Below are 16,582 nucleotides of genomic sequence, written 5' to 3'. Positions count from 1 at the left end.
GGGAATGGTGCTCTATTAACATATAATAAATAAACTTCTTGAAGAAGTAATCTGGATAGCACAGAAATGCAGCAAAGTGCCTAAGCACAGGAAATTTATGAGAAAGAAGAGCAGTTAATTGTTCAAGGACGTTCAAAATTCAAGTTGATGCTAATGACATCTTTTAGAAATCTATACCTACAAAATTAAATATTACTAAAATTATTTTTGGCAAGTAAAGACTTCATTAACATACATTGTTTGAAATAATTTTACGAAGGCATGTCACAAGTACCAGAGTCAGTGCCAGCATCTGAATAGAAAGAATAAGATAAACTGGAGTTGAGTGATATGGAAGAGTACCAGCCTTCCTCTGAGCCTGCAAAGAGTGTGTTGTAATATAGCCACTCTGCATGGCTATATTATGTATTTTTTTTCTGCATTTCCCTTGGATTCAAGTAGTTATGTTAGGCAGAGTGTATTTTAGGCACATTCTGAAATGCAGGGAAAACAGAATTTTGTGGAGACTTCTGCCATCCAACTCTCCTGATTGGAGTAAATTTATGGAATAAGTTAAAACCCAATATAAATGAGTGGGTCTTTCAAGTAGTAAGTACTCACTACTTTTTGCTTTGGTTTTCTGTGGAGAGAGAGAAACCTGATGGGAATCATTCTATTACAGAAAAAATTTAATTTCATAGTAGAAATTTTCATTTCTGAACTATGAGTGGTCTTGCAAACTGGTTTATTTACTTTTGTAGACCAGCCTTTGTCACTCAAAAGCCACAGGTTTATTTAGATTTCACATTATCGTCAAGCAGGCAGAATGTCAGGAAATCCTGTTCTCCTGGTCCAAATCACTGGTAACAGTTTGATCTATATAGAAGTCTCTAGTATTTATTGAAAGTGTTGTCCTGAAATAGTATAAATCTCTTGTTCTGTGATCAGGACCCAGAACCGTGCTACTCTCACCTGCATTTTTGCTGACTGGATGATGCACCTTATGCAGGTGAAGGAAAAACATACTCCTCCTTCTGGGCTGAAGTGGCCTGAAGGATGACACACTAGAAATCTGGGGAGAGGCCATCCTCACAGACACAGTGTGTGACCAGACATGTGAGTGGTTAGGTCTGTTGAATCCACTTCCTTCCTAGGACTGGGTCTGTCATTAGAGGGGCATTTCCCTAAATAATATTTAGTCATTGTAGCTGAGCTATTAGTAAGTACCCGTAACTGTGTAGTCTTCCCTACATCTCCTCCTAATAACTTCAATTAGGCCCAACAATATCTTCTGTATTGATTATTACTTCTTTTTTTAATATTGTAATGACTTATGCACAGAAAAAATAAGACAATTCTTAGTGACAGGGTTAGAAAATTTCCATATACTGTACATACAGAATATTTTTTGGAGCTGGAGGGACCAAAGTTTTCCTGATTCAGGTGCCCTGATATCACGAGTCAGTATGACCTGATATTTTATGGTTAAAATACATTCCCTTACACCTTATTTTCTTTTTATATGACTTCTAATAAGCTTCTCTTTAGAATGTAGAAAAAAATAAATAATAGAATCAGGTCTTCCACTTGTACTTCACAAACGCTACACACAGCTTCCTGTCCTAGCTCTGTGTGTGAACAGGCTGGGAGAGTCATTAAGAACTGCTAAATTCTCATGTGTATCATTCTGAGATCACAAACATGGAGGCCCAGGTCTAAAACAAGGAGGAAGCCAGACAAACAAGAACTTCTGTAGCATCTGTGCAGATGTTCTAAACAAATGCCTGGTTGCTTTGTTGGTTAGAAAAATGTTCCATCATCCCCTGCCCTGAAGCAGGGCTGAAGTCCACCACTTACTCTTCTGGCTTTCTATCATAAAAGAGCCAAAGCAGAATATGGTTTCCCTTTCTTCATCCTCTATGTTTCCTTTCCTGTGGAGAAATAAAGGTGAAACATGTCTCATCTTCCCCTTTGTAAACTAAAAGAAGTCAGGCAAATTCCTGTCCTTAGTGCTCCCACTCCCTGAAATATATCCATTCCTTACACTTACAGATGAACCTGAACTCCACAATTTATTTCTACCTCTATATGCCACAATGACAGTACTTAGATCAGTCTTTTAGAAGAGATCTATCTGTTGATATTATCTGAAGGGAGTGGAACGTGATTGTAAATGCAGCTCCCTAACAATATAACTGTGGTGCTAATGCTGGGGTGTGCCTGTTTTCTACTCTGCTCTCCACCTTAACCAGTTTAATTATGTGACCTGGCCAAGTCACACCCCTATGTGAACAATGCTGCTTCTCCTGTGCTGCATTATTTTTACATGACATTTATGCTGAACTGTCCTGCTTGTGTGGACTGACTAAACCAAAACTTGCTGCTGAAGAATGAATGACAGGCTTCTAGCATTGCACGTGTGTTGTGGGCCACATTGCCATGGGCTGTGCCCCAGTTGTTAACTGAATGGGAGACCAACATGAAAGAGGAAATGGTGAAGATGAGTCCAAGGGGTGGTACTTTTTCTGCTGAATCAGAACTGGATTGATGCCCTATGTATTTCAGCAAAATCTGAAGTGATGCCATCTACATCCCTAAGAATTTGTGATTGAAAAATGACGGTGTTATTTTTTCATTCACATGTAGCTACATATTCATGATAAATTAAACTGCCCTATATTTGTCTTGATATATTTCATATCTCTCCATTGATTTTAGTTAATTACAAGCTTTTGTTTTTTATTTAGTAAAATATAAGCCGTGACTATAGCTCTGTAAATATTATGACTTTTAGAGATGCTCAGTCAAAAGCACTTCCAAATAATGCTAAAAATATCTTTTTCCTGAAAAACATGCCCTTCTGGGCTTTTCAGCCTTCTTTAAAATCTTATCATTAATTTTTATTTCACTATAAATTGCTTCTTAAAAGCCTGACCTGCAAATCATAGCTACCAGATCCAATCCTCATTTTTATAACTGCTATGTGTACAAACTCTGTGAAATACACTGTCATGCATGTATATGCATAAAGGTACCTGGCATAATCCTGTTGCTATATTATCATTACCTGACTGGCTTTGATGGACTTGCTCTATGTTCTTGCCCAGATACACCTTTGAGTGACTAACCCATTATCTTTGTCCTTTCTGTCTTTTCCAGAGAAAATGGTAGTGCACATTGCCTTTTATTATTTATTAATCTATCTAGCATTTTGTGACTTTATTGATACATAGTCAAAAAGTACTTCAAGAAGATCAACTGGAAGATGGACTTTAGGTAGAAAGTAGGACAATTTTAAGCCTAAACATTAAATGAACTTGTAATTATAGTCTGCAACTCTGCATTATCAGTAAAGGTGGAATCAAGCTGTTACAGCAAGTATCTCCAGGAATTTCTTTTTTTTATTAATTTAACCATAACTGAAATAATACCGTAAAATGGGTACTGAAGGTGTTGCAAAATAAAATTTTTACTCTGCATTTCAAACTCCTGGTGCGGGAATTCTGAATTACAGATTTGTATATGTGAGATCAGCAAGGGAGGAAGTATTAGACATGTACCAAGGGTGTTAAGTGACAAAACCAGTTATAACCATAGATTTGAGAAGTGGTGTGATGCAGGTAGCTAAACCAAGCTGGACATTCAGCTGTATGTGCTATGTTGCTTCAAAAGGGTAACTATAAACCACAGTAGCTCCAAATGCTGTAAGATGTATTTGCCAGTGAAAGATAAACTTTTGCTCAAGACAAGAACTGTAGAATAGTATATTTTGCTTTGTATACTGTATTTAAAGAGACATATGACTATGGAATTTGGGGGCTCAGTTTTTGATACACATCTCCCAACAAGCTGCTTGATGATTGTTTAGCAGGCTAAAATTTTCATGCTAGCTGTAATTCCCAAAAAAGAAAGCTTGAGAGTTACGTGATGCTGAGCAAAGTGTGTGTCTCTAGAACACAAGGTTGGAAGCTAGCAGAAAAAGAAACAGTTCCGAGGAAAAATAGGTGATCAAGCCCACAGGTCTTACTGAGTCTGGTTCTGAAATCTTTTACATGCGTCTGTCCATTTGACAGTCTCTGCTGTAAATGGGTTTCATGCCTTGGGGATGATGACGGCAGAATAGATTTTAATCCCTCTGGAAAGTGAAGGCTATTAGAAGTTAATTATAATACCTCATTTTTGTTGCAATACAAATGGGACTTTATAACCTCAATGACCACGGGTGTGAGTTCTTGTTCAATTTGTAACTCTACAATTATTCCCAAATCCCACAGGACTAATATTCCAGTTGATCGAGTATTATTGGAACTTTTCTTCTTCCTCTGGACTCTGCCAGCAGTTAGTCTGAAAACAGAGAGGAGATTTTGATGAAAGAAAAATTGTCAGCCTTTTATCGTGCCCGCATTCAGGCGATTTGTTAAGGTAAGACCAGGCTACCCACTCCTGCAGGAATTTTTTTATGACCTGCTATTCTGTGAGGACAGATCTACTTTCTACCCCATGTATTGTATGTTTTGTTGCCCATCTTGTGATGAAGGGCTTTTCATATAAAAGTCTGCTGATTCTGTAATATCCTGTTTCATTTTTCCCATAGCATAATGATCTTTGGGCCTCCTGAGAAAAAAAAAAACAAGCCATTTTAATAATGCTGGTGGTGCGGAACACGTTAGTCTGCAAAAAAATTAAAAAGGTGTCTACACTTTAAATTTCTTGCTGTTCTCATATAATTATATTAGCCATTTCACAACAGCTATTGCTGCAAATACTCATACTATAGTAATCTTGTAATTAACCTACTGTGCCTTTGGATCATTTCATTGACAGAGCACTGACAGGTTTTGAACTGAAAGCTCAGCATCCTGGTCAGATTATGTTATGCCACCACATTGGATATTGTCTATGAGCTGTCAGTATGACTCTATACCTGTTGTGTAGTCTGTCCAACTGTAAAAACCAGTAGAACACTGTTGTGTTAGTCAAACTAATTCCCAAGTAGTGATTTACTTTCTATTCCTCCATCCTGTTTCTGGAAGCTAGGGCTATACTCAGTGCACAGGCAGCATGATTTAAATGCTCACAACGTCCTATGACCCTCGCAGGGAAAAAGAGCTGTAAACTGTGGCAAATCTACTTCAGATTGTATCAGAACCAGGGAGGTAAGGCCATGGGTCCTGGCAAATGGGGACAAGCTGAAACCAAGCAGATGTTTCTCCTCGATCTCTTAAGGAATGAAAAAGGGAGTGACTCTGTGGATTGTCACTTCTTGGCTTAAGTCTCCATGGGGGGTGGGAGAGAATGGCAAATGTGGAATAATGAGCTGCAGCCAGAAATATGTGCAGAGCTTGCTCTAGATAAGGGCAGAGAGAGCTCCTTTCAGAGCAGCAGAGAACTGTTGCTTGCTAGAAGCCTGTCACCTTTATGGCTGCTGGTGGGGAGTCTAATTTCGAGGCTGAAAAGATAGTGGGCAGAGGTCCTGTCATGGGCTATCAAGACAGCAGACCCACAATCCAAGGACCTCCTGAGTCAGTAGTTGTAGATGCATTTCTGTTTTATAGCTCTCATAGCTTGTCTTCCATTAGTTTATCCAGCTGCTTTTTGAGAATATTTATACTTTTCATAATCAGAGTATCTTCTGCCATAATTTAATTTCACATATAAATATGGTGGCCAGTCTGCTTCAAATCCATTGCTCCCAAGGGTAGGAATTATTGAATAGTCATTCCCCATTCACTTCTGCATACCAGTCATGATCTTCTACAGCTCTGTTGCGCATTCCCCACCACTGTTGTTTGTCCAGTCTGAAGATCCCAAATCTGTTTATCCTGTCTTCACTCAAAAAGATTTCTATAACTGAGCTTTTTTCAGCCCTTCTATGTACTTATATTGCTGCACCATCTTCTCTTGAGCTTCCTTTTTCCTACCTGGGGGTACCAGGAGTGTACTGCCAGTAATGTAGACAAAACTTAGAAAACTGTATCTGTATTTTCTGTCTTTGTATTATCCATGGACAAGTCTTTTCCTCATCTGCACCAATGAGACTTTCATCAAAGTTACCAAAATTCTCAAGGTTGATAGAGACCTTGCAGATTTTCCCAGAGCTCTGATTGTTGTGCCTTACTCTCTCATGCTGTGGTGTGTAGGAAGAGAGGTCCTTTTCTAGAGCGTGGCACAAGTTTAGTCTCTGCCTGTTCTTAGAAAAGCAGTTCTCCTGTTTGTGCCTTGTGGTGACTAAACAGCCCTGTGTACATACTTTTTCCCAGAGGAAAATGAAGCCCAGAAGGGACAACTTCTCTCTAACCAGGAGAACCTCACAAGTATATAAACTCCTTCCCAGCTGAAACCACAAAGGCAACCAGCTGGCTGCTAACAGAACTGGAATTGAGACATTTCTGCTCACCAGAATAACCAGCAACAAGTAATAACCACAGCTAAGGGACAGCCCACCAGGTAGGTGAGGTGCTTGAGAAGGAATTTGTTGAGGTAGCTGAGGATAATACTCTGCACCTGCAAACCAACTCTGAAAGCAGCATTACAACCAGAGTTAAGACAGTAGATGATTCATATGGAAATACTATTGTTTGTAGGCACAAGACACCTCTGCATGAAAGAAATCATGTAACATGGAGCAGATACTGAGTTGAGAGAATTCCAGATACAAGTGGTTGTTCTATCTCACTTGCTTTGGGCTACATTAACTTCTTCAGCTGGAGAAGAGTAGCTGGGAAAGCACAAGAAAAGGTGCTGAATGGTAAATGCAGACCCTTCATTCATTCCTCTTGGCCTGGGTGATGCTTTCTTCCTCTTCCTTAGATCCTTGTCATGTTGATAGTTCATGTCGTGCCCTGGGGACAGGGAACTGAGAGGCAGAAGAGAACAGATGCATCACACACTGAGGGTGAGGCACTCGTAGTTCAATGCAGTTTCCTTTTTTTCCAATGCAAATTACTTCCCTCTCCAGCATTCTCCAAGTCAGGAATCAGCATATAGCCATAGCAGCATGATCACTGACATCTCAATGGGTAAGGACATTGCGCAGCCATCACCGTCTTTTCTTGTGGTCTTAATTTTGTCAAGGTAATTACATGGAGACAGAGGATAATCTATTTTTAAAATGCTGTTACAGGTATTTGTTGCGCAATTTCTTTCAAGCAAAATATCTCCTTTGGTTGAAGCTCCTTTGGTTCAAGGAACATCATGCCCGCGGCAGCCGCACGGGGCTGCAGATGGTGTGTGTGCACCCAGGCCTGGGTGCAGTGGTGTAGGGTTTCCGTGTTCCCTTAGCCCAGATCCCGGAAGAGCTGAGCATCTAAAATGCTGAAGTCCACACCTGCACTCTGGCTCTGGGCCAGCTGTCTCCAGTGCACCAGTTACCTCCTTGATGGACCTTTGGCACCAAGGCTTAGGCTGTCACTCGTGCTCTGAGGTGCTCTGGCTTTGTCTGTCACACAAGGCTGGCTGGGAGCTCCGTGCTTCCTGATCAGTCTGGTACCCATTCCCAGAGCACGGCTTCCTGACAGCCTGGGTGGCTCACGAATTGCAGCTGTGGGAAGAAGGGGAGGACAGTGTCCAGCTTCCACATGGCACTCTCTGCTCAGAGCACTCGGGAGCAGGTACTGGAGAACCGGGACTGCGAGCCCTAACCCCGGCGGCGAGGTGCCGCACAGACCCGTCTGCGTCTCCTTTCACAGCCCCCCCTCTCCACGCTGTACCCCCAACACCCAAAATTCCCAGGAGCAGAGGGAATGCCACCCTGCAATGGGACCTCAGCGTCCCAAGGACACATGTCTCCGGGGCGGCGTCCCACAGCGACTTAGCGCAGTTTCACCCCCCGCGAGGAACCCGGGCGCTTCTCCGGCACAAGGGCCAGCGCGGGGTGGGAAGTTCCGCGGAGCTGGGCGCGGAGCCGCGCTCCCCCCTCCCAGACCCGCCCCCGCCGGGGCAGCCCGGCCCCCGCGGCCGCCCGCGGCCATGTGCGCGGGGGCGGAGCGGCGCTGCCAGCCGGAGGGAGCCGGAGGGAGCCGCAGTCCGCGGCAGCGCGTTGGCCGCGGGGATGCTGCGCTACAGCTCGGGGCTGACGGTCACCGCCACCACCCCGCGGAGGCCGCCCGGCGACGGCGGCCGCGCCCGGCGGAAGGTGCGCGGGGCAGCGCGGGGTGTGGGGGGCGGCCGGGGAGGTCCCACGGGCGGCGTCGTGGGGCAGAGCAGCGGTCTGACCCCTCTTCTGGATCGTTCACCTGCGGAGCGCTTTTTGTCTTCTGTTTTCTTGCTGATTGTCGGTGTTTCGGGTGCAGCTTGCGCGGTGTGAGAGCATCTTTTTGCGCCTTAGTAGGTGGGAAATGAAGAGCTTTTTGGGTGTCTGCAACGCTTGAGTTAGTGCGGGTCTCTGGCTGTTCTGTGAGTCTGCAAGGGAGTTGTGCTTGTGTTGGAGACTCCCCCCCGGTCCCCTTTGAAGTGTGTCTCGATATTTACAACTGAGAACTTGCCTATCCAGGCGTTATCTGGCATGAGGAAGCTTGCTGTAATGGTTTAGATGTAAATAGTTTGTTTTTTTTATTATTAGTTCCTCAATATGGAATTATGATTTACCAGGGTATTCTTTTGTATTCTTTTGTAACTTTTATACATGAAATAATAATCCGTTGAGAAATGCTTCTGAAAAGTTGTTAAAACTCTGGCAGATACGACAGGAATGTCTCTTCACTCACTCTGCTTTAAATAGCCCTTTTTGCTGCTGTAACCACACTGCTGTCATTGTGAGTGCACATTCCACATGTGAAGAAATAAATCAAAATAAGTGATAAGCTTGTCCTTACAAAGAAAGACAATTGTGTGATCATCATGCTTCTTGAATTACTTAGTGATTGTTTTGACACTCCAAAATATGAGTTCGTAATTCGAGCAATGGAGAAGATAATATTGCTATGTTTTTATGTGATGTCAGGCTCTTCCACAGAAAGCATCCCTGGCCTTAATAAAAATTAAATTGATCATATATGTGGAAAAATGAAAATGTCTTGTAAACCATAGGTAGGTTCCTTCCATGTTTTCCGTGTTTCCATTTAGTTTTCCTGTTTTATTATTTCTAAAAGAAGTTAAATCTAAGAGAATTTGTGTGACGATGTAAAATTAACTGTCTGTATTGATACATTTACTTAAGGAAACTGCTAAAAACCAAATTTGCAAATAAAACCCACTGGGAAACTGCTGTTTCTTTTCTGAAGTGAAATGTGACTCCCTTACCTTGAGTTGTCAAAAGAGGGAAGGAAGACAGTTAGAATAACTGCTGAATAAATGAAAGATCTGTGTCACATTCCTGTGTGCCTGTGGTCACAGGAAAAGTGCCCTTTAATTGTGTGGGAATCTCATAGCAGAGCTTTCATAAATGGAGCAGGCTAATCAACAGATAAATTCCCAAAGAAAGTACTTTCTTCTTAGCTTTTGGGGACTGACCAAAATTAAACACTCACGTCTTTTCTGCTTTCACTTTCAAAAGTCTAAAATATTGGGTAAAGAGAGTGCTAACCTACTGCTGAGCTGGTAGGTTATCAGATAGTTCCTCAACAAACATGTTATGACCAAACCATTTTACTATCAGATATTAGAAAGATCAACAATATTAAATTCTGGTGATTTTAACCCTAAAGTTAGTTTGAAGCTAGATCAATATTGAACCACATCTTCCTTGTGGGGGGAATGTAAATATCCTAGGATGGAACTGGTTGTAAGGTAGAACAGCTTGTATATTTCTATTACCATACTGGTAACTTTAGTTATTCTATAGAAACATTGTTCATTATTTTAATATTAGATCTTTAATTGTTTCAGTACTTGGTTAATTATGATCAATGCCTTTTTAGGTGCTTTGTGTTTTAGAAGGGAGGAAGAAGAGGCTGAAGAACATTACTCAAACTCAATCTGTCATCTGTATTTCTTTTAAGTTGCACCCTAGTGATTTGAGTAGAATGGTAAACATTAATGTAGATTGTGGATCTAGGCCATGAATTCTTAACATTTTTTACTAAACTAGACTGGCTTTTTTCATAACTACTATATTGCAGTAGCTGTCATCTCTGCTGTCCCACTGGACTCTTAGAAATTTGGTAAAAGAGCTTATCTTCACCTGTACAATTTCTGTTGTAGTCAGCAAACTTTGGCAGTCTGGGGTTGTGCTGGACCTGTCAGTCTGTTTTCCTGTCTGCATATTTGTTTCACAAATTATGTCAGATGAGCTCTGGAAATACTGCTTGTGGGTTGTTGGTGTCAAAAAGCCAGGAGCAAACGAAAATGTTGACACAATTAAGATTACTTACATTGTTGACTGGTCAAAGCTACAGATGCTGCAAATCAAACCAAATCTGATAGTCTAGAAAAGCCAGTACCTTGTGGTTCTTCTTCAGTATTTATTTTGGAAAGTTATGCTCACAAAGTTACAATGTTGATGACATAAAGGTAGTGTGGAAGTCAAGTCTGTCCCTGTTTTTCCTCACTTGTTCTTGCTGGCAGTCGGCAGCTGAAGGAAATTGAATCACGGCCTTTTCCGTGCTAGGGCAGTTCTCTTTCATTCTCCTTGCCACTTTCTCACTGCATAACCCAATCTGGTTTTGGAAATTACTCCTTCATCCTGAGTTGCACATTATTCTGCCGCTGTTTGGCACTGAGTGAAGTCTCTTCCTGTTATAATTTCATTTCCATTTTAAGGCATCACTGCAGCAGTATTTTGCTGTTGGAGGGGGGCTTGCTGTGATTTCCATGCAAGCCTGCTCATTCACTTCCAATCTCTATAGTGTTCTTGAATTTTAACAGATTGGTCTGTAGTTCTGTCTTTAAGTAGAGTGCATTATCTATGGCCTAGGAGGACCAGGAATGAAAGGCCACTTTATAGATTTGCTGTTGTTCCCCAGGGATGCTGAGGAAGTGCTATTGTTGTAAACAATAGCAAGAGTACAGTCTGTATAAGTTTGTCCTAGTGAGGAACTGGGTGGTACTCTGCCAGTGCTGTACAAGCCTCAGTAGGCCTGACTTCAAGGCTGGAATCCTTAGATGATTGCCAGTGCTACCTTCTGTTTGGCATCTGCATGCCACAGGCTGTGAAGTAGGGAATTAACATTTTTTGTAAGAAATACTAGCAAAAATGTGACACTGATTTGAGGTATGTTAAAAGTAAGGAGCTAGCATGGAAATGAGGAAGTGTGGAGGGAAGTGATTCAGGGGCTTAATTGAGAAGCCAATGTGAAAAGGGTAGGAATAAGAGTTTAAATGTAACAACCTTTTGATTATACAGTGATTTTAGTCTTAAAAAAATACTGTTATTAATTTATATTTCCAATGTAGTTGTTACACTTTGACTGCCAATCTGTACTGGGCTTCTGTGATTTCCTTCATAGTAACCCTGTAGTATCAACTGCTCTAATGTGACAGGCAGACATGATTCACTATCTGGTATACAGGTACAGGGATAATTACTTCTTTACAATCACTGCACTGTGAATCTGTAAGTATGTTGGCTATAATTAGTCCCATACTGACTAACAGCCAAGCCATTTGCCAGCTTCAGACAATCATACACAGCTCCATTTCTGCTAACTTTGAGTTGACAGTCGTTATATATTTCTATTTATTTAAGGTACTTTTCATGATTTTCTCCTTTCATTCCTTTTAGTCCAGTTTTCCTTCATTTGAAATCACTGTAAGAAAAAGTTGGCCTCATCTATCACTTCCTGCACAGCAGAAATTCAGTTCTATTTCCTATTTATGGGTATGGTCTTTGTTTGCCTACGTGGAGGAATGCCAGACTCTTGTCTCTCTTCTTGTTGTAAGCAGGCATGTTGTAAGAGGAAGGAGCCTAGCTAAGCTAATGGGAAGAAAAAGCAGGAGGAAATGGAAATTAAATAGGTGAGAAAAAGTGGTATTAATTACCTTATGTATCAATGAGGTCTGAAACTGAGGAGTTTATTATTAATATATCTTGATAATTAACTTGCAAGCAGGAAGCATCTCCAGCTTCTGCAGTATATGAGGAAGCTCTCTTCTCAGAAGAGCAAACATAGCAATCAGTGTCAAAAAAATATGCATAATTTTAATATGCATTTTATTGTTTCAGAATTCTTTAGCAAATATGAAAGCATAACCTGCTTTTAACTAAGATCTTTTAACTTGGTCTTACTGCAGATGACTTTTTTTCTTTTGTTGTTTTTTTTTTTCTTCTTTATAATATAGACAGGACTCACATATTTTATAGGAACTTTGTGTCTGAAGACGCTGTTCCTTATTGGTAGAAGGCCTTGCAGACCTGAAAGACCAAACTGAGAGAGGAAGATGGAAGGCAGTACAAAGCAGTATTTCTAATATAGTTGACAGCATACCTGTAGCCTAAACACAGTTGATTTGTCATCTCAACAGATTTAAAGAAAGGCTGGAAGAAAAATAGTGAAGTGGCTGCAGATGTTTGCACATAGTTCTTCCAATTGTTCTTGCTTGGGAAGAAGAAAAAGTTAAAGCTTGTTTGACAAGTTGGAAAAGGTCAGTTATTTGGAAACAGGGAAAAAGGGAATCCTTGTCATGATCCTGAATAATGGTATTCTGAGGAGGTTATGTTGTAAAGAGTCTTGAAAGTGAAGTTTAGTTAGCTTTCTTAATACAAGAGTTGGAAGAAGTGAATCATAGAATAGTAGAATTTGGAGTCTATGAAGAGGACTTTGTTGCTGTGCTCTGAGTGCCTGTGAGCAGAAAATGGTGGGCATTTTCAGGGCAAATGGAAGTGCTGTCATGACTAAGACGTGAGCTAAGCTTGGGCAAGTGCAATGGAAAGGTGTGTTTCAGAGACAAGGTACACATTCAGCGTGACTGGAGGTAAGCATTTTGGAGAAAATGGAGAGATCTAGATCAGACAAGATGCTAGACTATAGAAGAACAGTGTGGATGGCCCACAGTGATCATGAAAGAGATACTTGAGACATTTTGAGGAGGAGCTGTAGGAGCCCTGGTTGTTGTCAACAAACAGCTGGGATTTCACAGGAGGGTATGCAGCTTTAAATGTGGACAGGCAAATTTACCATTTCATTATTTTCTGTGTTCTGTTTAGGACTTACAGTTGTTTTCTACAAAAATGTCTCATGAATAGGACTAAGAATGAAATTTTTAACCAAGTTTCTTTTATGAAATATGTGGCTTTAAAAATATAATTACACCAAAGATCTCTCAGCCAAAAGCAAAACAAACTGCAGCTGGGGATAGAAAGTTACTGGCCTGATTCCTCAGCAAGATAATGGCTTTTCTGAAATCAGATAGGAAACAATTCCCTTTAAATTTTCTCTGAAGCATTTTGAAGTTTAGTTTTTACAAATAACTTGTGTCTGATTTCAAAAATAGCCCTATTCACATTCAGTGGAATTGCAGTACAGAAGTATCTTTTGATCAAATACTTAGATACATACTGAAGAGAAAAGAGGCATTAACTCCAGAATACACTTTGTGTTCCTAAATAATCCCTTTTAAAGATGAAAAGTATGCCAAATTTGCAAACAAAACAAAGAACTAGAAAATTATGTTCATTGTTCTGTTATCTCAGCTCTCAATGTCATTTATGAGTACATAAGAATGTGTTGTTGATTGAAATGGATTTTTGCTATTTCAGGTATGTAATTATGGGGATGCCCTTGAATTATTTCTTGCCAGCTAAAAACCCCTCCAGCCTTCTAAAAACAATCTTTTGTCACCTATGTGGCAGAAGGTAGAAAATAGTAAATTAAAACTTGAATGTCAGTACAATTCATCCTGTAAAGCAAGTTATTAGAATATTTTTTGTAATGCTTATCTAAAAGCAAACCTTTATTTTCTTTCAGATGAATGTCTGTAGGTTACGCTTAACAGTACCACCTGATGAAGGCTCACAACCTGAACAGGGAGCAAAGGAACCTGAAAGAAAGAAAAACGTAAGTTTGAAGAATCAAAGTTAAAATCTGTATAAACAAGGAGTAAATATTGGCATCCACAGAAGGCGATATGAGTTGTTTTGTGAGTCCGAAGCCCAGTTGTTTTTGGAAGTTTTTTAACAAGTTAGCTGTGAGCTTTGAGCCTGAGTCTTGGGAGTTGGGGATAGCAAAACTACATGTAAAATAGCACAGTAGTAGAGGAAAAACGCAGAGATTGTAGGTGACTTCTGAACCTTTAAGACTCAATTGTTTAATATTTGTGTATTAAAGGGTAGGAAACTGCTATGAAGAGCAGGGCTTGGCAGTAGGCAAGATCTTGATCCTCACCCAAAGAGGATTTTATTTTTTCACTTAGGCTTAACAGTGTGCAAGAGTCGAGCCTTCATGTGTGTGGGAGATGGCTTGCCTGGGACTTAGATGTTTTGCTGTGTTGGTTAGTTTTGGTAACAGGTGATATACTCATAAGAAATACAAAATAAATAATTCAAGATTGTTCTGAAGTGAAAGTGATTTCAAGGTGACGTGTAGAGGGCTTCAGAAGGGCAGTTTTTTTGGTAGAAGCGAGTAGCAGGCACACAAAAAATACTACAGCTGCTTTGCTGTAGAACTTGTTCTTGAAGAGCTCTTTCAGAGCTATAGATGATGTTTAATGTGTTTCAAGGATGGAGACTAAAAAGGGAAGCTGGACAGATTCCACAGCTTCACCATATTTACACTTCAGTAAACCAAAATCAAACAAGTAGTTGGCTGAGTTTACCAGACCCAATATCTGACTAGTGACATGACAATAGGAAGCACAACAATAGCATTTATTTGAAATAATTTCTTAGTGGTACTCAGAAGCAAAAGTAACTATAAAATGATTCAGAAAGACAAACATTTTAAAGCAATAAAAATAAATGCAAAGTAAAATGGTCAAGATAAATATACCTTATCAGCTATTTCTTGTGTGGAATGTTGTATACAGTCAGCTTCTCATGCACTGCTCTGGCAGAGCAATAGGTCCTTGAGGTTCTATAAATTTTACTTACAGAATGGATTAAAGAGGCCTTACTGCAAACTAAATTTGGACCACCATTAAATAGTAATAATTCATTTTGTACAGAGATGTTTAATTGTAGCACTTAAGAGTAGCTTCCCCCACCACTTACTCTGTCAGTCTCTGTCATTTTTTATCTGATTGCAGAAACTCTCAGACTGGCCTAAGCATGTGGACCCATTGCCCTGAGAGTCATATAAGTTTACTTTTGAGGAGGATAGATACTGACTCATGGCTTACTCACTTTACTGTGCTGAGTTGTGCAATAAGAAAGAAGTGTGAGTGATTAGAGCTTGAACAATTTTTCTGGACTTTCTTATGTGAGGAATTATTTTCTCTGTGGGACCTAGTATTTAATGAGAGCTGTATTTCCCCTGTAATACAAGTAAAGGCAAGTAGGCTTTAGGTCAGAGAATATTAAGAAGAGGATGTGAAAGGTAATAAATACATGCTTGGGCTCATCTTAAATTTTGTTATATTGTAGATTGATTGTTTTAAGACATGGGTCCTTTTTAGTTGAGAACAAAAAAATTGTATGTAATTTAGTTATTGTCTGTTTTCAGTAGTTTCCTAAAGTTTAGTACTTTACACATTTAAAGACTTCTAGAAAGCACACATACAGCCTTCAGAGCTAGATGGGATATAACTACTCAATTTCATAGCAATTAAAAAAAACAGAATACTTGTTCCATCCACTTGTGTTTTATGGTCTTTGTGTAATTTAAAATATAGCCCTACAGATGGTATAGTCATAGTGTAAAGAATTAGCTACAAAAAACACTGATCATGAACTGGTTTTCCTTGTATCTCTGAAACAAGACAATAAAGCATTACCTGTAGATCTTTATTGTCTATATAATGTATTACTTTATGTATTTGAATTAGTTACACAGTAACCAGCAGTGTACACAGGACTCTGGGCCAGTTGTACTTTTCTCTTACTGCAAAATTTAATTTAAAAAAAAGTATCTCCTAAAAGCAGTGATCAGGTATCTCTGCTGATCCACCCATGTTCAACTGACTCAGTGTTAATGAAATTGTTTAAAGCACTTTGAGAATAACAGGTTTTACAAATGTTAGATAATCCTCACACAGTCCTATGGGAACTGTGCTGCCTTCTTGGAAATAGGGATAATCAGGGAACTGCTGTTTTCTGCCTCACACTTTACAGCTTAAGGTAAAAAAAAATACATCTTCACCAAGAATCAAATTTGACAGCAGGTCTCTTGTTAGAATCTAGAGTTCTGTGCTGTCTTTAAAAAGTATTGAAAAAATGGGAACATGGAAAATGCTTTTTGTATTTAAAATATTTTAGTGTGACTCAGCAAAATGAATGGCAGGGGTAATCTGTGGGATTGTACAGTTTTGGTGGAGCACTCAGGCAGATGAAGCAGTCTGAGCCTGGCTGCCCTTTGGGCAGGACCAAATGCTGGAGAAAGACACTCTTCCCTGCTTCTGCCTGCTGCTGGTAAGGGAGGAGAGCAGAGACCTTGCTGTGTCAGAGGGAATGCCAGTAAACTATAAATACACCGTGGCATGGCAACTGGGTGTGATCTCCTCTTTCAAATCTTTCACTAGAAGGAGGTGATTTTGAGCTGCCCTAATGTGGCATAGCCGTGGCTTACTGACTGTT

The 16,582-nt window shown here is 40.1% G+C and overlaps 1 protein-coding gene across 3 annotated transcripts in view; it reads left to right on the top strand.

Annotated features, from left to right (window-relative positions):
• The first annotated feature begins 4,220 nt into the window (after positions 1-4,220).
• MYZAP (myocardial zonula adherens protein) overlaps positions 4,221-16,582 on the top strand; it is a 188,397-nt gene continuing 176,035 nt past the window's right edge. For 2 of the 3 annotated variants that reach the window (XM_051629014.1, XM_051629011.1), the window contains exons 1-2: positions 7,848-8,113; positions 13,821-13,910. In XM_051629014.1, the coding sequence (XP_051484974.1) occupies positions 8,030-8,113; positions 13,821-13,910 (174 nt within the window). In that variant the 5' untranslated portion in view covers positions 7,848-8,029. Of the gene's footprint in view, positions 4,402-7,847; positions 8,114-13,820; positions 13,911-16,582 lie in introns of those variants that run through there. The other variant, XM_051629012.1, reaches the window with a different exon arrangement.

This window comes from Apus apus, chromosome 10 (genome assembly GCF_020740795.1).
Source record: "Apus apus isolate bApuApu2 chromosome 10, bApuApu2.pri.cur, whole genome shotgun sequence".
In the NCBI taxonomy this organism is placed as follows: Eukaryota; Metazoa; Chordata; class Aves; order Apodiformes; family Apodidae; genus Apus; species Apus apus.
The sequence above is the reverse complement of the archived record's forward strand: the minus strand, read 5'-3'. Positions and strand labels throughout refer to the sequence as shown.